The sequence below is a fragment of the Panthera pardus genome, unplaced genomic scaffold (assembly GCF_024362965.1).
Source record: "Panthera pardus isolate Hobbes unplaced genomic scaffold, ASM2436296v1 HiC_scaffold_11, whole genome shotgun sequence".
In the NCBI taxonomy this organism is placed as follows: Eukaryota; Metazoa; Chordata; class Mammalia; order Carnivora; family Felidae; genus Panthera; species Panthera pardus.
Window position 1 is genome coordinate 22005413 of NW_026526666.1, and position 26618 is coordinate 22032030.

At 38.4% G+C, this 26618-nt stretch overlaps 1 protein-coding gene and 1 long non-coding RNA gene across 2 annotated transcripts in view; one reads left to right on the forward strand and one right to left on the reverse strand.

Moving 5' to 3' along the window:
• Nucleotides 1–26193, reverse strand: part of PALMD (palmdelphin) — a 49390-nt gene extending 23197 nt beyond the window's left edge. The window contains exons 1-3 of the mRNA XM_019457603.2: nucleotides 25792–26193; nucleotides 8086–8166; nucleotides 2495–2619 (exon numbers count right to left, since the gene is read on the reverse strand). Of these exons, the coding sequence (XP_019313148.1) occupies nucleotides 2495–2619; nucleotides 8086–8166; nucleotides 25792–25836 (251 nt within the window). The 5' untranslated portion in view covers nucleotides 25837–26193. The remainder of the gene's footprint in view (nucleotides 1–2494; nucleotides 2620–8085; nucleotides 8167–25791) is intronic.
• On the forward strand, nucleotides 3701–7625 carry LOC109271909 (uncharacterized). The gene is made up of 2 exons (XR_008418395.1): nucleotides 3701–3815; nucleotides 7256–7625. It is a non-coding gene; the product is annotated as an uncharacterized LOC109271909 (long non-coding RNA).
• Nucleotides 26194–26618: the final 425 nt, after the last annotated feature.

Here is a 26618-nt window from a genome sequence, read left to right on the forward strand (position 1 = left end):
AAGTGCAAGTGCTTTGTCAATGGCACAAGGCCATTTAAAAATAAATCATTCCTGTTATTTTATATTTGGGGGTTAAAATCATTTGGTGCTAATAAAGGAGCACTTATGGTTAATGACATCCTGAAGATCTAAAACAAAGTTGTAGTGAAGTCACGGGGATGAAAGCACAGCCTAGGGAATCCAGTCAATAATATTGCAGTGACATTGTACGGTGACAGGTGGTGACTGTACATGTTGTGGTGAGCATCGTGTAATGTATAGAACTGTCGAATCACTATTTGGTATACCTGAAACTAATGTAACATTATATGTCAACAGTACTTCAATTAAAACAGAAAATAAAAAAAAAAAATAAACTCATCAGAAGATGCCAGAATTGTGTAATGTGAGAGCAACATGAAAGAAGATCCGGAGAGTGCTAGGAGCTCTTTGGAGAAAGGAGAACCAAGGGTCAGAACATGCTTTAAAGACTTCCTGTAAGAGATAATAGGTTTTCGGACCATAGTGTGTGGTCTAAAATGCTGTGTGGCATCACTTTATAGGTAGCATAGGGTAGTCATGAGTTTCTGATCCACCACTTTGTAATTATGTGAATTCTTTACCCCTTATGTGCCAAAAGTGAAGATAATGACAATGCATCACAGGGTTATGAAGATTAGATGGGATGATAATCTGTAAAGTACCTGGCAGGTAATATGGCTGGCTGGTAAATATGGTATGTCTTCTTCTTCCTGCTCCTCTTCCTCCTGCTTTTTTTTTTTTTTTTTTTTTTTTTTTTTTTTTTTTTTGGTCATATAGGAACTCTAACTAGGGAAGCCATGGTCGGTACCACTAGAAGTTTATGTGCTTCTCAGAGCATTCAGGCAAGGTCTGAAAGCAATCAGTAGAACCCTAGTAAATTCTCTGGGATTACTTACAGCGCTGCCCAAACTTGTTAATGCGTCTGAGTCTGTTAGCCACTTCAGTTATCATCAAGTGCAGAAAAAGTTGTAGGTATTCAGTATGGGCAAAGACTCTTAAATAAGAGGGGGCTCTGAAGAGAAGCAGGCATATGTCTGCAGAGCGTAGGGTATGCAGGGATTAAATTCAGAACTCCTTCAGAGATAAGGGTTCTGTGCTAAGGACGAGAAAGTAATCATCAGCTAAGCCAGACTTTGCTAAGAAGCTCTTGCTAAGGGACGCCTGACAAAGGATCAAGTTTTCCCAACTGTAGAGTTGATTTATTGAGTTATTTTTAAGGAATTGTTATCTACCATTCAGAAACACTTCACATCTTTGAGCAAACAACCGAGGGGTTTATAAATATAAACACTTCAATGATTACAATATAACTTTTAAAGAATTGTTAATTTAAAAAAACATCTGAATAAGGATGAGTAGTCAGTGATTTTAGCTATTAAATGTGCAAGCGTGTGAAATTAGGCAAGTAACATGAGAAACAGTTAAAAAAAGGAAGCTTTTTTCCATGCTGTCAATTTGAAGGCCTAATGCAATCTGTCTGTATAGTGTGGTGAGGATGGGCAAAATGTAGTTGTACAGCTAGTGGATATTTTTACCTTTCAGGTCTTTCCTATAGTTCTCACTAAAGAGGACAAATTCACAGTGAGTGAGATTTTGAAAGCTACCTATATTTATTTCAAAGATCCATAGGCTTTAAATTATTGTCATTATTATACCACAAGAAATTCCATCTTTTTTCTGTGTGTGGGTTAGAAAATGATTCTGACATTTCCCACGTCTCTTTCTTTCATGCTATCTATATTTTGTGATAATACTAACAACCCAAGCTTCCATTCGAGCTTTTCAATATATATATTTTTTTCATGTTCATCACTTTTTAAGCCAAGGCAATTTAAAAGCTTTACTTGTTATATCACAAGTTGCTGACTTGGTACTGATTGTGGGTGATGGGCAGGGAAGGACATTGAGAAGTGAGGTCAACACCTAGGACCAAATAATTGGGAAGGTAGAAGAGAGAAAATGCTAGTGAAGTATTCCTACAGTGTCTTCTCTTCCAAAACATGGTTGTGACTGGGGAGAGCCCAGGAGAAGGGTGATGGACACACAGTGTAAACACATCCAGAGAACTGTCACCTGTCCTAAGGTGAGAGTAAGGGTTGGGGCTGTGAATAAGGACTGTTTTTTGACTACCCCTTATGTGCCAGCTGGTGCTAGTAGCTTAGAACATATATTTTTAATTTGCTCAACAACTGTAAAAGATAGATATTGTTACTACCATTTTTTAGATGAGGAAATAGGCTTGGAGAGCTCTGGGTAAGTCACCAGTATGTATTTAAAAAATAAATCATGTGTTGCTATGTGTAGGTGGCATTAACAGTGAAATTTCTGTCATCTTCTGGTGTTGCCTTAGTCTTTATTAGAAATCCAAATGAAGATGTGATTATGCCCTTAAAAATAAGAATGGATCTTATACATGCAACATGGGCAAAGTCAAAATAAAGGGAGTTATGGAGTAGGTCAGTGAGGGCTGTACCTGAGGATGCTTTGTTCTAGAACCTGGATCTGGTGCTGGTCTTGTTGATTCTGCTTCTTCATCTCTTCCTGTTCTTTTCCGCTGCTGACTCCATCTAGAAGCCATTTCTCCCTTAAGGCCTTTTTCTGATATCAGGAAACATAAAGATGTTCTTAATCAATAATTTCCTAAATCTCTAACTACTTTGAAATCTTATGAATGTTAATAGTGAACATAGTAAAGAGAAATGATTTTTTTTCTCACTGCGTTACCTGAATAAATCTGGTGTTTCCCTTCATTGCAACCTTTGTAACCCCCTTCCAAAGCCAGTTTTATGTATCTAAATCCTGTTTATCCTGCACGTTCTAGAGTAGGTTCTTCCTTCTCTGTGAAAATCTCTGTCCTTCCCCCATCCTTACCCTCAGAGAGCTCTCTTTCTTCAGAATCATGCAGCACTCTGCTTACCTACACTGTATGTCTAGCAGTTGTACAGAGATCTTATCACGTGATGTCTAACTATTACTTATTTGATTAATGGGTGTACATCTTTTGTCTTTGAAGTAAAAGGCTCCTTCCTTGAAGCCATTTTTTTATTCATCCCAATGACAGTGTACAGAAAATGCTCCAAAATTTTTTTGTGTGGGATTAATTGAAATGAGGGGCAAAACAAGAGATTGCTATTGTGTCTTAAACTAATTCGATGTTAGTCTTAAGTGGTGTGGTCAGCACTTATTGCTTTGCCCACCCAGTACCTCTTCTGTCTTCTGAGAACCTCCCCGGTTCCAGATACCTAAGTTTAGTACAAAACTACTTGTTCCAATAATACGATGCACAAAATTCACTGATCTAACTTGAAATTTTGTCAACTTTAACAAGATGATAAATATTTATGTTTTATCATATGGGAAAAAACCCTTTGAATTTGCATGAAAGAATTATAATCCTGGATCCTGAGCCTGAGAAAAAGCAAATGAGAGATGTGTAAATTTTGGAGAGGACTTAGCTAGCACCCCATCCATGTCTTACGTAGGAAGTGTTAGGTATTAATTCCAAAGAGTTTGAGTTTCTCCTTTTCTTCCTGAAGAAAACTGTTCTCCCTATATATCTAATCTACTTGTGTAAACTATTTGTTTAATAATTACTTATTGGGGATTTGTGCCTAAAATGGTGAGAAGAATGGGAACTCTGTATTGTCTGAGACTTCTTTCTCTTACATCACAATTAAAATGAGAGCAAGTAAAAAGAACTTTTGCCTTTTTTAAAAGGATGCTAGAACTAATACTACTGGAATCTAAATATCTTCGAATTTTAAACAAAATTTAAATAAGGTTGATTGTGCTAGGTAAGTATCACATGATGGTTATTTTAAGTAAGGCAATGGTCTCCAAACCAATAAGAAATGTTATACTGCTTACAAATATATATTGTATGGAATTATACTTTATAGAGCTGATAAAACCTGGCCTGCTCTAGTTGAAGCAGGGAGGGGGCCCAGAAGCCTGTGGATGCCCAGAACACACAGTTTGCAAACCACTAGATTGAGTAACAGCCTTATCCCACATGATCACGTTCATTTTGTCCTTTTCAGAGTTTCAAGTGATTGCATGTGGACAACACCCCCCATAAGAGTAGTTTGTATTATTCCAGTTTGTAGCCAGAGATTCTTTGCCCCAGTGTTACCTTAACCCTTAATTATGGCTGTTGAGCTGTTTGCGGAAATGTTCTCCCACAGACACAGTTAAAATGTTCTTAATAAAGGTCAAGATCTATCTCTTGAGGTCAAAGATGCCAAGAAAATCTTAGTACACTCATTTGAGGAATTTACTTTGATTTTAATTTATTTTTATTTGATGGAATGTGATGATAGTTAATGCATAGTAAAGAAGACAGATGACACCTATCAAAAGTAAATTACAGTCCTTACAAACCACCTACCAGGACAGTTTCAGTCATTTACATCCATATCACTACAAGAAGCACTCAGATGGGATGGTCTTATGATGCTGAGTTACAGAGAACAGAGAATAATTCATGTGATGTGATTATGTGAACTTGGGGCTACATTCTTGGTTCTTAGTCTGGTTAGGAACAAGAATAATTTAAATTTTATCGTTGTAAAACTTTGTTCATAATTCACAAATTGTCATTTACCTCTGGCAAAGAACCCTTTGCCTCTGAATATAAAATACATAATTTGGATGTGCAATTAAAATGATATGGTACAATTACGTATTGTGACAACCTAAAGATAGTTATTTTGCTTTTATGTCACAGTTTAGACTTGTGCTTTCATCTATGAGGTCGATGTAAAATCTGTTTCACAACAATGACATTCAGAATCAAAAGCCGTATTAACTGTATGAAAATATACGTGACATGTGGGTAATGGATATTTGGGCAGTTAATTTTTTTTTTAGGGAAAGGTTTTCCTGAAGCATGTTCCGTTCTATACAGCAGTTAGAGTAGACTTTAGGAATAAATTAGTTCTTTATACCATGGATCAAATGGACTTCCAGAAAAGAAAAGTTTTCTAAGTTGAGTGCATTTTGTGTGTCTTGGTGACAGATTGTGATCATGTTACTAGGCAAGGAGACCCATAGTGTACAAATCTCAAAAATGTTTGAAAGTTAGAATGCTACTCATATCCCCAGAAACTCCCTTTCTAGCATGTCACTGGTATGATTGCCAGGTTCCAGAGCGAAAGAATATCAGAGTGAGTTCCTACAATTATTTGGAAATGTATGTACTAATGACACAGAAGGAGCACTTTGTAAATGTTTATGTTTGTGAAGTGTAATGAAATAGTTTGCAATCAGGAAAGTGCTGAGAACAGGTGGATGAAGAAGAAAATTAAAGGAGACTGGCAACTGTAGAGGCCAATAGAGCTTTCTTGACTTGGTGAACATATTTTAGAATTGATTTTAAAAATACTTCTGCACATTTCTGAACCCCATTTTGGAACAGTGCCTAGTTGCTGTTTGCTGTGGCCAACCATTTTCTGCAAAACTTAGACGAATGTGACTCTATTCAAACTGCCAGTCTTTCCTCTGTGTTCCTTTTGCAGTTTTAGTCTTGCACACAGCACTCATCACATAATGTATGTCTTTATAAGTTCCTGTGTCAGTTACCATTTTAAGGATACAGGTCAAACTTTATTTTGTATTCTTAGTGCCCTGCTTAGTACTTTACACATAATAGGTCCTTAATAAATGTTTATTGACTAAAAGGTCCTATATACACCTATATAAATCTTACTTATCAGTTAAGACTCAGCTTAAATCCCACACCTTTAATAGACCTCCTTTGACCACCCCAGATTACTGCTTATACTATTATTTAAATTTAAGAAATTATCTTTTAACCTGTCCTAGTTATTTATTTAATATTGGGGTTCCCACTAGGTTGCAGGCAGAAGGGCTACAGCCCTCCAGGGCCACTGCTAGTTTCTATGGCATTAATAAAAAAATCAGGAAAAATTGCTGTTTCTCATTTCCACCCTTTTGGGTCAGTGCACAGCCTGGGAAGGTGGATAGCTCCTTTGTGCAGAGAAAAAGAAACTTCATCCTTCAGACAGAAGCAGACTGATGACAGAGTGCACAGTTCCAAGGGAGCATGGGCAGGGTTTTAGCACTCCTTTCTCAGGTACCTTTGTGCAGTACACAATCTGCACAACTGTGTACAGCAATCCAAAGCATGATAATGTGTTGATTGGATTGGATTAGAAGAGGTATCCTGGGTTCCAGAAAGCAAACCTATATGGAAGATCATGTATTATTTTTTTGGACTGGTTTTGGTAATACTGAAAAGAAGCGCCACTTCAGAAACAGAACTTTCAGTGAGTCAGAGTTTCCATTCCTTTCCTTTCCTTTCCTTTCCTTTCCTTTCCTTTCCTTTCCTTTCCTTTCCTTTCCTTTCCTTTCCTTTCCTTTCCTTTCCTTTCCTCTTCTGTTTTTATTTTAGAGAGAGAGCAAGAGCAGGGGAGAGGGGCAGAGGTAGAGAGAGAGAGAGAAAGAGAGAGAGAGAGAGAGAGAGAGAGAACCCTGGGCATGCTCCATGCTCAGCATGGAACCCAGCATGGGGCTCTATCCCATGGCCCTGGTATCATGACCTGAGCTTGGACACTCAAGCTCAACTGACTGAGCCACCCAGGTGCCCTGGAGCCAGAGTTTTCTTTGTGAAACTTGCTTCCTAGAGTGAACTGAGGGAATATTTAACCCTTTCTCTTACTGTGAGCTCTACTGTTGTTTGGCTACACATTCTACAAGAATAGCAATTGTTGAATGCTAGACAGCTTTCTGTTTACTCAGAAGCAATCATTACTTTATTGTGAGACTCAAATTGTGTGTAAACTGTGTGTGTGTGTGTGTGTGTGTGTGTGAGAGAGAGAGAGAGAGAGAGAGAGAGAGAGAGAGAGGGAGGGAGAGAGAGAGAGGGAGGGAAAGAGAGGGAGAGAATGAGAGAGAGAGAGCACTGATTAACAGTTAGAAATGGTTTAGCTCAAAAATTATTGTGGATTTGATTTTTGATTTGAGCTTCACCAAAGTAACTTGGTAAAATTTGTTTTTGTTTCATTGATTTTTCTGATTATATACACTGCATTTCTTGGCTATGTCTACTACTTATGTAAATTCACTGCAAGTGAATACTGCAAGGATAGCAGGCTGACTATACTTTGAAATTATCCATCAAACTTTGGAAATGTCCATTTATATAGAAACAAAGGAGCAAACAGAATCCAGAGAACTGAGGCTAATTGGAATCTTAAATTATGTTTCTTTTCAGAGGTGGTTACCTGACCCATGAGAAAGATGGAGTTAGCTGAATTCGGCAAGTTTACCTTAAGTGTGTAGATTCCACAAGTGTGCGGCATTGTTTCATTGAGGGATTCATTAAATCTATTGATAGCAGCCCTGCCAGCTAAGTAGCTTCCTGCTTGGACCTGTTCACAAGGAGCTCCTGTTTGTCATTTGGTTGCATCCTGTGACTAAGCTACGTAATAAAATGTTGAAACTCAATGTGCTTTAATTACAACATGACCACACCCGTGGAAGATGTAAAGTCTGATTTTAAAAATGGAGATTTATTTCTGGTGATGATCTCATGTTTTGTCAAAACAGAACAAAACAAAATAAAACAAAACCCCGAAGCCATACTCAAACAAAATTGGATTCATTGCACTGAGCTTTTAAATCCAAGCATCCTTGACCCTGCCAGACAGTGTCTGCTGTGTACCCCCTGGGGAAAGGCTGGCCTTTCATTGATTCCAAAAGGGACTTCCTAGCTGGTTCTATCCCTAGGGATGTTAAGCAAGACTGTGTTCAGGGCCAAATTATCAAGGCTGGATTCTCAAGGTTAGCCAAGAAAATGAGGAAATTCAGTAATAAGGGATAAAGTAATAAAAGCATGCTTTCAACTTTCCGCAAGTTTACCAGAAGGTATTAATCTCATATGCAGATTTTCTAGATCCTTGTCCTGCCCTATGGTTATTAGGGTGTTAGTAGAACTATGCTGATTCTCTTTTCCTTCCTAAAGCATCTTTACTACAGAAATTTGAATTCCATTAGAATATTTGAATACAAAATCATTGAAATGAAATTAAAATAACAAATTACCTTCAAATGCTGGTGCTTTAGTTTTTCTTCCTCTATTTTCAGACGCTTCTGTGAGATTTCTTCCTGTATTTTTCTTTTATCCTGAAATAAAAGAAGTTCCAGCATAATCTATTTTTTCAGTTTGCTTAAATATGTTTCCTTGGGGTTGTCGTCATTACTGAATGGCTGGCCAGGCGTATGCTCTTGGCATTAGTAGGAAGCCGCTTTGGAAACTCAGATTTCAAAGTGAAGGAGGGCAAAGTGAGACATTCAAAGCATTTTGCTGATGGAAAACGATATAAGCTGCTTATGAAAAAAAAGAGAACTTGAAAATGTTTTAATGTCTTTCCTTCCCCACTACCCTCCCATCCCCTTAAAAAACATATTCCCCATTAACGTAGCAAGATTGAGCTACTGAGTGATGCAACGGGAAAAGTGAATTTTAAGGAGGGAGTTTTGAAATAGACATGAGGAAACTCTGTGAGGAGAGAGACTGTTCCTGGCACAGTGCTGAAGAAACTGCTGGGTAAAAGGTTTGCTTCTGTGGGAAAACAGGATAGCTGGCCTACAGAGCATTAGAAAACTAGGAAGCTAGAGAGTGGAGTGTTTCCTCCCTGTATAATTTGCTATGTGAAGATAGAGAAAAAAGGGTTCAGATAATGCTTATAAACAGTAAGAGGGCTTTAAGTCAAGGTTACACAAAATTCATGGGGAGATACTGTATCTTTCACCAAGTTTAAATTGCATTACCTCAAAAAACCCAGAAAGCATAACTGTTAATGCCCAGAGGTACTTTTTAGAAAATATAGCGTATATACTAACTAGCCTGAGTTTGATTTCTTGCTCTGCCATTTACTAGCTCTGTGTCCTTGGACAAAGTCCTTAACTCCTCTGTGCCTCAATTACCTCATCTGAAAAATGGGGATAAGAGAATCTCCCTCATAAGATATGAGCATTAAATGTATGTAAACGTTCCTAGGACAGTGCTTCACACGTAGTGCTCTGTAAGTATTTGTCTTAAAAAATTAAGTAAATACCACTTAACCTGTTAAGCACAGAAAGTAGCACATTAATTCTGATAATGCTTCCATTAGCCTGAAATGTTTTCGAGATTCCCTCTCTGGAATTGTTTTAGGCATTTTACAAGCTATGCAAAAAGGCAGTTATTTCCTTATTTTTTTTTTTTTTTGACCAGAAGTGACATTATCCTCTGTCTATTTTATAAGAGTGGGTTTTAAATCTGCTTTCAAAATTGAAAACTCCCAAAGGATAAAAACTTGTTGCCAATGAAGACAACTAAAAGAATTTGAAGCGGGCTCAGAAGGTAATTTAGAAGGAAGTGTTCCAAAAACACTTGGCAGCATTGTTGAAATAAGTGCATGGCTTCCTGATGTGACTCCTTTGAAGATAAAAACTCTTTTTTTTTTGATGTATAAGTTCAGGTACATTTGTTGAAGAAAAACAACATGTTGCTCTCCAACTTTATGTCATGTTTTTCTTTGTGTGTTAGAAGAATATATGACTTCATCAGTTTCACTTTGTAAATTTCATGAGCAGCTCTTGTGAAAAAAAAAAATTAGCTAGGCAACAAGTGTCGGTCTCCGGTATCACTGCTTTGGATCAAATCTGGTCCTTTAGGAACAAAAACTCTGATAACCTGTGAGTCAATTCTCCACTGTATCTAGAGCCTGTAGTTGAGCAAAGATTAGTAATGTTTTAAATGTATTATGCCAAACATTTTGGTAAGTATTTTACAGGAACTATTTCATCAAATCATCATAATAACAAAGATATCATGACGATTTTTATTTTGGAAGAGGAAATGTAAGTTTTACTAATTAATTAACTTATCCAAGCTCTCAGAACTCATAAGTGGTGGAGCCAGGATTTGAACCCACGCAGTTTGAGTTAGTTCAGCCTCCACACTCTTAGCCAATTCATGACACCATTTTCCTGAATGAGAAATTAGTCCAGCTTCTCACAACTTCCTTCATTGTCCCCTCTATCATGAAGAACTGTGGCCTAGAGGCAGTGCCAGCATAGCCAGCAACAGGAGTGAGGGAGGGAAAGGAGGGAGCCCATTTTTGGTACCCTTTTTAGTGTGGGTGTGTAATCATCCACCTCTCACCACTGGTGGCCCATAGAGAAGAATGTATAAGAAACAGTGACTGCTGAAGCCAGCAATTCTTCCCCACCCCTGCTGATAGCCAGTTTGGGCTGGTTTCATCTTGGGGTTAGTAATAAGGGAAAGCTGTGGGTAGAGGGAGGCAGGGTGTCTGAAGTGTTTTGGCAACACAAGGCTTACACAGGGTTGCTAAGGAATACCAATGTTTTGTCTCTCAGAGGTAATGTGATGCCTCCCTTATGCCAGTCTAGGTAATTAAGAAGATAAGTTTATAATGTTATAGGCATGGTTCTCTTTTAAGATAGAAGCACTTTTTCCTCATAAGATATTCAACAGCAAGTTATCCTTTTGCAAAATTTCACAGGGACCTATAGGAATTACTGAAAAATAAGATGGCAATAAGTTAATTTTATAAAGGCAAAATAAACTATAAGTCAACACTAAGTTGTATACCTACCTCTATTGCTAGTGTACTGAAAGTTACCAGAGCCTGCTAATTCCTTCCCATATTATCATGGAACAAATAGGTGTGAAATGCCATCTGCTCCCAAAAATTTTCCCGGTAGCTTGAACGTCTCTATAGACACCTTTTGTTACCTGGCACATCAGATACTTATTAACGTTAACTCTTATGAGTAACTTATATTGATGTTTACTTCTTTAATGTTCAACTAAGGAGGACTTCTGTTTAGTGAACAGTTGTGTAGATTCTTAGCTGTCTGACTTAGAATATTTTAGCAGTTGACACCCACAAATTCTAATTCTGTATAAAGCTACCTCTTGATTATTTTGAAAATTTATTTATCTTGTGCAGATAGAAAGCTACTGTGACCATCTATGATTCAATGATATTACCGTATTCACAGTAAGCACGATACTTAGGAGTGTATTTTAGAGATATTATTGATTAACAAGGAGCTAATATTCTAAAAATGCCCGAATCTGTAAAGAAGGCATGATTGATCCTGAGTTATTTTTATTTATTTATTTATTTATTTATTTATTTATTTATTTATTTATTTATATTTTTGAGACCGAGAGAGACAGAACATGAACGGGGGAGGGTCAGAGAGAGGGGGAGACACAGAATCTGAAGCAGGCTCTAGGCTCTGAGCTGTCAGCACAGAGCCCCACGTGGGGCTCGAACTCCCAGACCGTGAGATCATGACCTGAGCCGAAGTCGGACGCTCAACCGACTGAGCCACCCAGGCGCCCCGATCCTGAGTTATTTAATGGTTAATTTATCTAATACTGCAGTACTGATGTACAAATGCTGTGTTTAAGGTGACATTAGAAGTTGTGCAATATTTAAAAATTATTCAGAAGCAGATGCTTTTGTCAAGAAACTTAAATTCTCATAAATAAAGAAAATCATTAATTCAAGTAACTATACAGTCTAAGAAATAAAGTGACAGATGTCATTCCTGAGGCATAAGGGAGGTTCTGTGGGAGTTGAGGGGAGACAGGGAGCAGTTGCTTCTAGATGGTATGGTTGGGAGAGGCTTTGATGTAGCATTTGAGTAGAGTATGTTGGATAGTTGGTGGGGTCCAGGGGAGTGGGGAGGAAGGGCATTCAGGTTAAGGGCTTAATATGAGCAAAGGCCTAGAAGTAGAAAATTGGAACATTATATAGAACAGCAATTCTGGAATCTATGTTGCCATATGAGTTAGTGGGAAATAAAATAGGGATAGCAGGGTGAGGGTAAGTCCCCAGAAGAAAATTGAATGGCAGGACAAGGGGTTTGGCATTTACTTATGTATTGAGATAAAAAGCAATGGAAGTGTTCAGAGGGAGAGGATTAATAGAGTTAAAACCTATGTTTTAAGAAATTTAATATAGCCTAATTGTGTAGTAGATGTTGAAGGAGGAGCACTTGAATGGGGATGGTCATTTAGGCTATGACTCATACATAAGACCAGGAAAGCTTGAGCAAGAGGTAGCAGACGTTACCTATGAGGCTTTTATGCCGAGGTAGAGCAGCATTGCCAATAGACACAAGAAACTCAGAAGAAGGAAGAAAGAGTTGGGTAGGGAAGATGGTAGATTCACACCAAGTTTGAGGTGTCTTGGGGTGCCTGGGTGGCCCCTTCAGTTAAGTGTCTGATTCTTGATTTTGGCTCACGTCATGATCTCACAGTTCATGAGATTGAGCCCCATGTTGGGCTCCGTGCTTACAGAACGGAGCCTGCTTGGGATTCTCTGTCTCTGCCACTCCCTTTCCCCACCCTACTCATGCATGTGTGTGCTCTGTTAATCTCTCTCTCTCTCTCAAAATAAATAAAAAAACTTTAAAAAAGTTTGGGGTGTCTTTGGGTCAACCAGGTGGAGTTGTCTGGTGGGCAGTTGAAACATTGGTTGGAGAGAGATGAGGGGTCAGAGCTAAAGATGCGGGAGTTTTGGAAGGAATAGCTGAAGTCAGAAGACTGTCAGAGCATGACGGGAAACATATTTATGAAAAGAGAAGGAGAGCTAAGGCCAGATACTTCATGAAGCACCTACATTTAAGGAAAGAAATCCAGGTGGAATTTTATTTCGGGGTCAATCATATTATTTGTAATAGAAGTTGGTGAATTGGGCCAATTCAATTAGTCAGATGGTTTGAGATACATTCTGCTAGAAGCTGAGTATCTTATAATTTCATGACTAGCTTTATTGACATTTTAATCGCTTAAGGTTTCAAAAGAATCATAATAGAAGCTGCTTATTTGGATTTAACTACTTCCAACAATGCAGAACTTCTTGGTGAGGTGCAAATAATGGTAATCTTGAAAGAAAGGGATGTTGCTAGCGCAATATTCCTAGAGAAGGATCCTTAGCATAGCGAGAGGTTTCCTAGATTTGAGTGAAACTATATTTTTAAAATTCTTTAAAAATTCTTAAAAAAATTTCTTGAAAAAGGTGCACACATTTCAAGAGGGAAGATAGACCACGAAGCCTGGGAAATTTACAAGTAGAAACATGGCTACACAATTACAAATGATCTCAGGTAAGAAGAAAAGAGCGTTACTATAAGCAAACCTAAACCAAATAGTTTGATATCACTGTGAACTCTCCATGGGCTCATGAAACCGAGAATGAAGATAAGCAGGTAGCACCTATTTGTAATAGTGTAAATAAGGTGGAAAAAAATCTGAGGTGATGTGAAGATGAGAAGCATGTGAAAAACATTGAGGGCACAAAAAGCATGGGTGTATAAATAATTATATACATTTAAGTTATGTTCAGAGCAAAAAGCTAAAGTCAGTCATTGGACAACTGCTGAGATACATAGTGTAATAGCAACATGATGAAAATAGAACCATTCTGTTTCTATTTTGCTTCCATATTTTTGATTAAGGAGAATAATATTAACCCTGGAAAGGATAGAACAAATAAGTTTGAAGGAAAATTGAAGCACAAGAGGAAATAGAGCACCAAGACAGAGCTGCTCAGACTCTGATGGGTTTCACCTCAGGGAGGAGAAAAATTTATAGGCATGACAGAAAAATATTGTCAAGTAATCCTGGAATCTCGAGTGAAGAGGTACCTGAAGACTAAAAATGGCAAGTGCCCCAAGTTTTTGAAGAGGGACAAAAGGCAATTATGAATATTTAAAGACTGGTGAACTTACTGGTTAATCCCTGGCAAAGCTGTAGAATGAATTATTAAACAGTGTTGTATTTAGACAAGCAATGCCTAAGAGATGACATTCGATTACTAAAAACAAAGCATTTAAAACTAACTTTATTTCTTTTGCTTCATTTTTCAAGATCTGCAGATGATGAAGATTGTGGTGGTTGCAAAAATAGCTAACATTTACTGATAACTTTATATGTGTCAGGAACTACTTAAAGCACGTAAATGTATCAATTTATTTAATCTTCCAAATTTCTTTGAAGTAGGGACCACATTTATCTGCATTAGGTAGGTGAAGAAATTGAGGAATGAAGACATCTTGATCATGGGAATTCAGTATATATGTGTTTTAGTGTAGCTTTGGACAAGGTTTCTTACTTTCTTCTTCTTTTTTTTTTTTTTAATGTTATTTATTTTGAGAGAGTAGGGAAAGCAAGCAGGGGAGGGGTAGAGAGAGAGGGAGAGAGAGAATCCCAAGCAGACTCTGCACTATCAGCACAGAACCCAACTGGGTACTTGATCCTATGAGTGAGATTATGACCTGAGTCGAAATCAAGAGTCAGAAGCTTAACTGACTGAGTCACCCAGGCCTCCTTTTCTTATTTTATTCTTTTGGAAAGTTTTGTAAATGCAAACAGAAAAAAATATACCATTGAAAGTAATTGTCTTAACATTTTTTTTAAAACAATGCCTTATAAGAAGAGAGAAAACTAAAATGACACCCAATGAACATAAACATATTGAGATAACTTTCCAAATCAGAATTTTGAGGGTGAGGTAGGGGTGGGCTGGAAGGTTTATTGGTAGAAACTGTTCTGGCTGGCTTTAGTGAACAGCTAGTTTTAGGAGTCAATAAAATAAAAGATGACCAAATCAAGATTTCAAAAGATCTTGTCTGTTAGGAATGTTGGACCCAAATTAATGATTAATTTTATTGTTAATAAATGTAAACTATGGAACTTTATAGAATATGTTAATTGTAGAAGATTTAAAAAAATCCAGACAACTTTAAAGAAAAATATAAAAACCCCCCGTAACTCCACTGCTTTAGAATGAACTACCATTGACATTTTGGTGCATTTTATTCCATTCTTTCCTCAGTATACTCAAACCACAGATGCACACCCTTACACAAACATGCATGTGCAAACCACACGAGGGGGCCCACACACACAGATTTGTGTTCCACCTTTTGCACCTAATATTGGGTCATGATCATTTCTCATGAAATTAAATTTTATTAATAAAAATATTAAATTTTATTCAGAATATCACAAGTTGCTTAATCATCCTCCTTTTTTTCTGCCCCTTAGGCTGTTTTGAATTTTTTGGTATTATAAGTAGTTGTGTGATGTAGTTCCTTGTACGTAAAATTTGGACCACTTTTCTCTGATTATTTCCTCAAGATAGGTTCCTAAAAATTAGTTACCTAGGGGTATGGACGTTATAAAAATTCTTGATATAGAGGTGCCTGGGTGGCTTATTGAGTTCAAGCCCCACATAGGCTGTCTGCTGTCAGCACAGAGCCTGCTTCTGATGCTCTGTCCCCCTCTCTCTCTGCCCCTCTCCACCTCGCACTTGTGTGCATGCTCTCTCTCCCTCTCTCTCTCTCTCTCAAAAATAGACAAACATTGAAAAAATTCTTCATACAAATAGCTAAAAAGACTTCAATGAAAAGTTGTTTTAACTTATATTTCTACTAACAGTATCCATCACCTCACCCTTACTACTTTTATGAATATTGCAAGTAAGAGATCCTTTAGCAATTTGAATAGAGCAAATAGCATCTCACTTTGATGTCTTAATGAGATTTCCGAGATTAGTGTGGTCAAATATTATTCATAATTTTCTTGGCCATTTGTATTAATTACTTTTTAAATTGCCTGTTTATGATGTCTACCCATTTTTCTGTGAAACCTATTATTTATTCACTTACCAATGTGCAAAAGGTCTTTGACTTAGGGATAGCAACTTTTTTTTGTCATGTTAGTTGTAAATAATTTTCTTGTTTGTCTTTAAATTTTATTTATGGTGTTTTTAGAAGTACTAAAAGTTTTTGTTCTCTATTGCCTTGATGTATTTGATACCTTTATCATCTGAGGTGCAGTAATTATTTGTCCATATTTTCTTCCAGTTTCCTAAAGATTTTTTAAAAAGCCTCTTTAAAATAGCTGAATTGATTTGGTTAAAATAAATTAGGAACAACCTAATTTTTTCTCCAAATTTTTGGCTAACCTGAAGCTTTATCAAAGAATTTCTTTTCTATTGATTTGCTTTTTAAAAATTTATTAATTTTATCATTTACTATCATTTACTATCATGACTTTCATCATTTACTAATTTTTTCATGTACATTAGAGTGTGATTCTAGGTTATTTGCATAGTTTCTTTAATTATTGTTTTTGGTATTAATATTACGTAGTTTAGATAATGTGCTGATGAGGTAAATTACCATTTTATTGGGTAAGTTTTTTTTTGTTTTTTTTTTTCCAACGTTTTTTTTTTTTTTATTTATTTTTGGGACAGAGAGAGACAGAGCATGAACGGGGGAGGGGCAGAGAGAGAGGGAGACACAGAATCGGAAACAGGCTCCAGGCTCTGAGCCATCAGCCCAGAGCCTGACGCGGGGCTCGAACTCACGGACCGCAAGATCGTGACCTGGCTGAAGTCGGACGCTTAACCGACTGCGCCACCCAGGCGCCCCTGGGTAAGTTTTTTTATTGCTCTTGTCTAAGATGTCTTAATTAGTAGCAGTAGTTTTTTATTCCAGTTGGACTTTGGAGTTATTTTGTTAATTTCCAACAGGAACAAAATTGAAAACCCAACTAATTCCTTATCCCTCTTTACTCCCCATCCAACCAACCAGCCAAACAAATAAAAAACCATATACTCTGATAGAACTTTAAACGTTGCTTCTAATAGTAATTATCATTATCCAGAGATAATTAGAGATCAGTATTGTTATATATGATTTATATCTGCAAAATATATTATAGCTCATATAAAACTGGAGTTTTTGTACATATTTAGTAATCTGACTTATTTTTCAATATATCATGGACATAATGAGGTGCCATATCATTAAAGTCTTCTAAATTGTTTATAATGGTTGCATATTATTCCATTATATATAATATATACATATATATTATTTTTATATGTATATACATACATATACATTTATGTACTATATTTACTCAGCTAATTCCTTAAAAAAATTTTTTTTTCTAATGTCCATTTATTTGTGAGAGACAGAGGGTATGAGTGGGGGAAGGGCAGAGAGAGAGGGAGACACAGAATTCGAAGCCCGACGTGGAGCTTGAGCCAATGAACCGCGAGATCATGACCTGAGCCAAATTCAGATGCTTAACTGACTGAGCCACCCAGGCGCCTCTATTTTCAGCTTTTAACAGTTTTTTGTTTTTGTAGCTATTAGGAATGGGATATTTCTTGTATTACATTTCTGAGTAATTCTTGTTTTTTAGAAAGCTATTGATTTTTGTATATTCATTGTATATCTGACTACTGAACTTTCAAGTTAGTACTTATTCTTAACTTTGCAGACACTGAAGCTGAGGACTAGAGGGTTTATTAATTTTCCCAAGTCACATGGTTGGTCTAGTGTTGGAACTGGCATTGAACCTAATTTTCTAGAACTCCAAAAATGATGCTTTTTATACCACTCCTTATCACTTCCAAAATTTGTCAGTAGAAATACAATTCCCCAAACAAGTGATGTCATAGCACTAAGCATTCTGCACAGGTCAGAGTGTTCTGTTCAGCTCTGAACACCAAATTTAAGAGTGACACTGACATTTCAAAGAGTGTCTAGAATGAGCCCGTGATATGAACAATGATTGAAATCAAGAAAATGAAGCCATATGGCTTCAGTGACTGGAGTCATGAGGATTGGATGAGAGTTTAAGGAAACTAGATTCTAGCACAGTATGTCACAACTCTTAACACAGAGGGCTCTTCTCGAATGGTAGAGTGTATTGGGGGAGGTATTGATACACCTGATATTGGAGGTGTTTGAGGAGAAGCTGGGTGAGCATCTTTGGAGCATGGCATAGCGAGGATGAGAATGTGGACATTCTCTGAGTTTTCTTCTGTTAGAATGAGAAATCTCTAGGTTTTCTCCTGGTTCTATGCTTCTCTCTGCATCCAGTTCTGAAATACCCTAACTTTTAAGTTATCCATGGGAATTGGATGTGGTTATCACTACTCCTTATGGGGTGAATTAAAAGCACACATTTTCTAAACCTCATTTTATTTAGTAACTTTAGTCTTCTTTTCTAGCCTGGCAACAAATTCTGACAGATCTCTAAATAAGAACTCAGTTTGTGGTCTACTCATTTATTCCTTTGTCCTTTCTTGTTTGTTCTAATGAATAGTGACAAAACAAGGGTAAACAAAAAACACAAATCAAGCCCCCTTCCCCCTCCCCACCCCCAATAATCAAAGGGCAATGGTAAACTTGGTTGTTGTTTTCAGTGAAAAAACATTTTTTCAGCTTGATGGCGTTCATTCATTCATTTACTCATTCACGATGGTTGCTGGTTTCGCTCCAGTTAGTGCTGAGCGCAGTGCTGGGGAGCTGTGTGAGATGCAGTGGTGTCCCTGCCTTAAGAAATCCTGGCTAGAGGGGGGCCTGGGTGGCTCGGTAGGTTAAGCGGCTGACTCTTGATTTCAGCTCAGGTCATGATCTCACAGTCCGGGGTTCGAGCCCCACATTGGGCTTTTGCTGACAGCTCAGAGCCTGGAGCCTGATTCTGTGTCTCCCTCTCTCTCTGCCCCTCCCCTGCTCATGCTCTGTGTCTCTCTGTCTCTCAAAAATGAATAAACGTTAAAAAATTAAAAAGGGGCGCCTGGGTGGCTTAGGTTAACTATCTGACTTTGGCTCAGGTCATGATTTTGTGGTTTGTGAGTTCGAGCCCCAGGTCGGGCTCTGTGCTGACAGCTCAGAGCCTGAAACCTGCTTTGGATTCTGTGTCTCCCCCTGTCTCTGCCCCTCGCATGCTCATGCTCTGTCTCTCAATAATAAATAAATGTTAAAAAAATTTAAAAACAAATAAAAAATAATTCCTGGCTGGAGGGAAGAGACTGGTGTAATGGAAGTGGGATGGGGAGAAGGTAACAAAGGCTTAGAGTACAGGATGCTCTGGGAAATGATGCTGTCCCAGCCCTGTTGATCAATTACAAATGCATCTGAAACTGCATCACATTTTTTCTGCTTGTACTCCTGGCGAACTGAGGAAAGCAGAGGAGACTGTCAGGGCTGCAGGACTGCTTAGGGTTAGAAATGTGGTTAAGTGAAAAATGTGGTTAAGTGAAGCAGAACCTCCATAGACTCTTCTCTTTGCTCCCCTTCAAACTCTATTGAGAGGGAACCACAGAGGAAGTTCTAAATGGGGTGAGGTTTGTGGTTTTGATGTTTCTTAGAATTAATTGTGATGCTGTGGTCAAAGACTCTGACAAGCAGAAGAATGGACTCAAGTTGTGCTATTTCACTAATCCCTTAACTTTTCATGGTCTTAGGTTTTCCGCCTACAAAATGGGGATGATGACACCTGCTTTTGCAAATACTCCTAGGATGTTTGGACAAATGAGATATAGATATGAAAGCTTTATTTTTATTTCTTGTAAAGCCTAAGCACCATGTAAGAATAGGTGCTGTTATTATTGTTACTAATCTTGGAATTCTTTCACTTATGAGATGTCCTCTATGTTGTAGATCTGTGAGTATAGGTTGATTCTGAGCAGCAGTTGTAGCTCATTTTCATATGTTGCATCCCCTCTATCAATCATAGATGCAATTATACTTTGAAAACTTGGTGCTTAGGACAGGAACCAGTTTCGATTTCCATTCAGAGCTTCAGAGAATAACCTGGTTCTATGTCTCTAATGGCTTGACTGAGTCCACTCTGTCACTGGAGTTTTATGAAAAAACAAACAAACAAAAACAAAAACAAACAAACAAAAAATCCAAAAAAACCCCAAACAACCTGTGAAGTACAGATCTTACTTAACCTGGTGTCTTAGGAAAGTAGACATCCTACAGGGTTCCTGATGAGGGAACTCGTTGAGGCAGTAACTTTTCAGGGACCCTCTTCCCAAAAGGCACCAGTGTCATCGAAATAAGTGAAAATATTTGGACTTTATTTTAAGAGAAACTAGGTAGTTTGAGACTGGAGATGAGGAAGTAGAAACCCTGTTTGACTTTCAGCCAGAACTATGCTGCACTTGTTTACGGTCTAGTTAGACTTCAGTGCTTACTTAGCCTCTGTTTTTTATTGATCACAGTTTTCTAAAGAAGCAGCTTTTGTTTTTTACCATCCAGTAATATTAAGAAAGTTCTCGGGGATCCTTGTCAGTAGAGGTCTTTGCAAGGTAGCATTATCATTCTGTAGCACACTGGAAAAACCTCACCCTGTTATCAAAAAGCAGTTTCCTTAATAACTATCAAAGTTATTATACCTCATCACATGCTCTCCTTTGTGGGTGGGCTATTATGTTTGGCAAAGAAATATGGCACAGCACATATTGTTTGAAGAAACCTTTCCCTCTCTGGAAGAAACATGCAATTTCAGTATGGCACCGTGGAAAATTGTGCAGGGTTTTGTTGTTGTTGTTGTTGTTTGAATATTCTAGCACAGGACTTCTTTATATAGGAGATTCTTCCATTTCCACGTACCATTGTTAGGTGAATATCTTTAGATGTTCATGACAAATTAGAAGTTCTTCCTGTAACTTTGTTTTAACCATGAGATACTTTGGCACAATGTATTTTAGCCATTATTATTTTAGAAAGTCCTTAGAACTCTAAATAGTTCAGTGATCCCAGTACACATGAAGGTATACCTTCAGCAAAGATCCAGGCTGCTTGCTCTCATTTTCACTCTCCCTGACAGAATGAAGAGGGAAAAAAATGTGTATGGCTGGCCCAGGAGGCTGGTTTCTTGGGCAAGTGACCTGTCCAGACATACTTGGCACCATGCTGGGAAGGGCCCAGCACTTCATTTAACACTGTGCTGACACCATCTGGATATTTTGAATGCTTTTTGAACAAGGGTCCCCAGATTTTCACTGTGTACTGGCCCCACAAATTATGTAGCAGGTCCCGCTTTGAGGCCATTAACTGTCTTATTAACTGCTAGAAGGTCCCAGATATTGACAAAAAGGAAACAAGATGAGGGGCAGTGTCCACTGGCGGGCCACACACACTAGAGAAACAACTAGAACCTGCCAGGACCTGTGTTTGTTATTGTTTTAATATTGGTCTTTGTATTGGGTAGATTTCTGTTTTATGCAAAAAATTTTCTGCCTCCCAAATTCCTATGTTTACAAGTCCAGAAAAAATGCTTTGGGAGTGGAAAGAAATAGGGAGTGGACCTGGGGAAATGTGAGAGCTCCTTATTATTTTGCGTCACGAGCAGCTTTGGCCGGCAAATCTGGCACTGTTGCTCAAATTCCAGTGTCAGGACTTTTCATGGCTCCCTTCCAAATGGAGTCAATCCTAGGCAGGTGCTTGTTGTGATTATTCCTGTTGTCTAAATTTTGACAGAGCTCACCTCCTTCACACCTGTGCTTAAATGTCACCCTCTCCGTGAGGCCCATGTGCTAGTGCCCCTGCGATCTGCAGCTCACTCCTAGTGCCCTTATTTCACTTCCTTTCATTTAAATGCATAAGGCGTGGCACACAGTAGGTGCTCAATAACCATTAATTGAATCAAGGAATGAGAGAATGAGCTGATTGCCCACATTCCTAGCAGTTAAAGATAAGCCTTGATGAGGATAAAAATGTGAGCTTTATTCTTATTCCCTTTCTCCCATTGAGGTCTGTTCTCCAAAAGATTGATTGATTCTAGTTCTCTGAATTCTTCAGGGGTCAGCCCCCAAACAGTGCTATTTTTATGATCTCTAGCCAGTTTAACATCTAGGAGTTTTCCAGTCTGAGTGTCCCCATGTTATTTAGGAACAGAATTTTCTAAGGTCATAGTAGGAATGGAGATAAGATAATGCGTTCCTCGCAGAGGAGGATGTCAAGAGCATATTACTAATTGTAAGGGGATCTTTCTGTTTCTGTGGGGAGTTCACCTGGGTCTTTTCACTGGTTTCACTGTGGGCCAAGTTTCCTTCCAGAGAGGAGCTGTGTGGGGGATAACAGTCAGTCCTTCATCCCACTCTTCCTGAGAATGCTGGAGATATTGGTGTCATCCATTCCAGCATATTTTTTTTTATTTTTACTTTTTTTATTTTTGAGGGAGAGAAAGAGAGAGAGAGACAGAGAGAGAGAGAGAGAGAGAGAGAGAGAGAGAGAGAGGAATCCCAAGAGGAGCCTGAGTGGGGTTCAATTCTACGACCCTGAGATCTGGGATCATGACCTGAGTGGAAATCAAGAGTCAGATGCTCAACCGACTAAGCCACCCAGGTGCCCCCATCGCAGCAATATTAAAAGTGAATTTCAAATTACTAGTCTATTTCAATAGCTCTATGTATAAAAATCAGGTAGTTGTTAAAATATGTACTAACTTGAAAAGAGCCTCAAGAGACTTATCAATCAAAGTAATACCTAATCAATTTGAAGTAGTCTTATTTTTGAGTTGTAGCTGAAAACTGAACTCTTTGGCTAAGAGATACTTCTACCATTAATTCAGTAAAGGAAGAGTTGGTACATGGAGAAAGTAATGAAGGAAAAATGTGACAGTGTGCAAAATAGAATCCATATTTGGTATACCTGAACTGATATACTGTCCTTTAACAATCGTTTCTGTGTACTTTCATCATTTTTTCTTTATTCTCTAAGTCTTTGAGAAGACTTCTGACAATCTAAATTCAGTATACTGATGTGAGAAATGAATGGCACTATTACAGTAAATGAGTTTTCAGTCTGAGAGCCTACATGCCACATTCCATCTATCTACTGTGTTTAATCTGTTTTTTTTTTTTTTTTTTTTTTTTAGAGAAACTAGAAGACTGGCCCTTGGTTCTGTCAAGTTATAGGCATATAAATTTGTTTTTTCAACTCCCTATAGTAGAAATAATGACTTCTTAGACACCCCAAACCAGGTGGAATGAATAAAACAGTGAAGATCATCTCATTTCACAGCCAGGAAATGGAGGAACAAATTTTAATATAAAAATCAAATAGATCAGAGAGTGTAAAAAAGTTTTTTGCGGGGTGCCTGGGTGGCTCTGTTGGTTAAACATCCTACATGGGCTCAGGTCATGATCTCGTGGTTCATGGGTTCAAGCCCTGCTTCAGGCTCTGTGCTAACAGTTGGGACCTTGGAACCTGCTTCAGATTCTGTGTCTCCCTCCCTCTCTGCCCCTCCCCTGCTCTCTCTCTCTCTCAAAAATAAACAAACGTTAAAAAAAATGTAATAAAAAGTTTTTTTTCTTTTCTAACAAAGTCTGTGAGTTGCTGTGTTTGCATACCCTGGAATAGTCTTATGATTTTGTTTCTGAAGTGTACAAACATTGTTTCAGTGTAAGGAAATAGGAGGAAAACAGTTAAAATGAGAAGACTGTGTTTGAGCTCCAGTTTAGGTCAGAGATTTGGAAGATTTTAAGTACTTCCAAAAGTGAAACAGCCCCAGCAAATTCTCTGGATGCTGTATGTTTTCATTTTCCTGGAGGATGGGGAAGCTCTGAGGTGGCTTCCTGGTAAGGCAAGGGTGGATAAAGCTGGCATCTTCCAGGGCTTCTAGGAGGCAGATGAGTGGATGTGTTGTTTCCATGGACACACCACTGCTCCATTTTCCCCTCTAGGTTGTGACAAATGTGACTGGGTTTAGCCTGGTAAGGTGGAGGCTAGTGTGAATTTATTCCCGTGAACTGTTTTTTCCGGTTCTCCCCCCTACAACTTCATGTAAACAAATTACTTCCAAGGTAGAATTACTTTGTGATCTTGGGGCACCTGGGTGGCTCCGTCAGTTAAGCATCTGACTCTTGTTTTTGGCTGAGGTCATGATCTCTCAGTTTGTAGGTTTGAGCCCTGCATTGTGCTCTGCACTGATAGTGCAGGGGATTCTCTCTATCCCCCTCTTTCTGCCCCTCCCCAGCTCTTGTACTCTGTCTCTGTACTCTTATTTCAAAAGAAATAAGAAGAAAGAATTACTTTGTAATCTTACTTTGGAGATTTGCTTAATTCCTTATAATGGGATATGTTCAGGCCAAATGGAGTAATTAAAAAGTAGGAGTGTGTGTGTGTGTGTGTGTGTGTGTGTGTGTGTGTGTGTTTTAATCATCAGAAAAAGGAAACACCAATACATTCAGGAACTACTTACTCTCTTGTCTGCTTGTTAGGCATTATGCCTCTATTTGCATTCTGAGCCCTCAGTGAAAATTCCTAGTCTTCCTGAATAATTGTGTGCAGTCGTATCTTTAGAACATGTACTGCTTCAGTGGGCATTATAAGGGGCACTGGAGGTAATAAGGGCTGAAAGAAGGGTGTGCTACAATTCAAAAAAGGAAAATACACAAGGGGCTACTTGTGTATTTCATTGGCTACATGATATAGTTTAGTAAATTAGGAGGTAGAAGCAAAGGCTGAGCCTGTGCCCACACAACTCACACAGTGTAATAAAGTAACCTTTAGACAACAGCTGTAATGCACAAAGCCCATGCCAAAAACAACAGAACAGGGCCCAGTTCCTGTCCCTTAAAGCCTGACAGCTGAAATAGTGGCTGAGCTTAACGACAAAAAAAAAAAAAAAAAAAAAAAAAAAAAAAAGAACAAAACAAAACAAACAATGATCCAAACCAAAGTTTTCTGACGAAAGGAAAGTGTACTAATTAGAAGTTAGACATTTCAAAAGCATCGTCTTATGGAAGAGTGCCAGCCTTATTGGTGGACTTCTGGACTTCTGGTTCCTTACTATTGGCTGAGAAAATGTTTCAACGTATTGAATCCTTTCTGGGTGGAACTGAGACATTGTAACCATTTAATAAAAATTCTAAATTTGGGGTAACATTATTATTTATGCTATGGGAATTGGAAGAGCAAAGAATAATATCCTCCTACCTACCTTGATTTTGCATCGATTTTTTAAAAGTACTCATTTCTTCCTGACAGCTAACTTCAGTGGCAGAAAATGCTGAGAAATTGGAATGTGGATTTCCAAGTTGTTAAAAAATTCTGTCACAAATTATAGCTAATCATAAATGACTGTGCCACAGATTTACAGGTTACTGCCAAATACAGGATCTTATAAAATTAAAAAAAAAAAAAGCTGGGTCATTTAAGGAAAGTAGTTTATTTCTTGCTTTGATTCTTTCCCAGAACAGACATAAGAAATGCACTATTTTCCTTCCCGGTATTAACAAGATATTTTCCAAATCCATTGCCTTGCATACAACTGCATTCCTTCAGGAGCTTGTTCAGTTTGTGACTCTGCTGAAAACTGATATCAAAGAATTAACCTGATACGTGCTTTTACCTACTTTTCTCTTGTTTAATGCTTAGTTTAAGTACAGCGACATTCGTTTTCATCCTGTGAGACTTTTCTGGAACATACTACCACACTACAAATAAAAAGTTTTAAGTTGTTTGTTTTATTTCTTTCTCTCTTCCCTTTCAAAAGAGTTTAATTTTTTTGGTGTATTAACCATTTAAAAAAGTTTCTAAGTTGGGGACCTGCTTTTTGATCTAATGTCTGGCAAACACCAACTGAGAGAAAACCTGTATTTTTAAGGCACATAGAAGGTGAATGTCAGTGAACTGAGCTGCCTTCATAGCTTCTGACTGCTGCTAACCACATAGGCACAGTTTTTGCGACGATAAAGAACATTGCCCTGCACTCAGGTTCCGAAGCCCAAGAATTATAGAGGGTCACAAGGGTTAAGAGAGCGACAGAGGCATGTCCATGAAGGATGACAGTTCTGTTTTTCCACTTACAGAGGCTCAGCGGCAGGGGCACTAGCAATGTGTCTGCTGTTCCCCTAAGCAACCACCTCCATGAGTTATAACTGTACGCAGACTTACTGTGATGGCCTGAAGTCTTTCCTTCACCAGCTCAGCTTCTTCCATTCTAGAAGTCAAGGGCAGGCAGACGGCGCAGGAAGTCCAAAGCTACCATAAAGCAGGAGCCTCCTTGGGGAGAGGAGAGGGGTGACAGAGGAGAAGCTCTTTGCACCAGTGGAGGAAGGCAGAAATCCCCGGCTCGGCAGGAGCGTCTCTGAGCAGATGTACAGATCAGGCCAGACAGACACATGTAATGAGAGTGTGCCGGGAAGGCAGACCCTGAGGCTGCTGGCGAGAGCTGACTGACAAGTTTGAACGGCAGCCGCACCAGCCCTTTTCCTTCAGGAGCTGCCAGCTCTTTGTTGTAATGTGCACAGTTAGCAAGTCACATTTTCTTATTAACTGTTCCTTACCCAACTCGTTATTTTCCAGGAGTGGCACAGGAAGGCCCATGAGCTGAGTGTTTAATCAGCCTCTGCTCTAGCAACACACAGCCATCTCTGTGTGGGTCTGTGTGTGTTTGTACAGAGTTTACCTGCACCCTCCTCCAGAGTTTACAAAGACAGAGCCTCACCTTACTTGCCTAGGCCACTTGCTTGCCTTTCTTCCTCTGATTGGCTTCAGATAATAATAATAAATTCTGCAGTCATTTTAGAACTTAATATACTGGGACACTGACATCACATCATCCTTCCTTCTCCCTCCTTCTCCTGCTTTAGCAAACTTTGGAATCTTTAGGTCATGGAGAAATCAAAGGTGTTAACGGGACTCTTGGCCCACCAGCAGTGTTCAGTGAGATTTGAACGTCAAGTACCGCCCTTGGTTATTTCTTGTCATGGATTTCCATG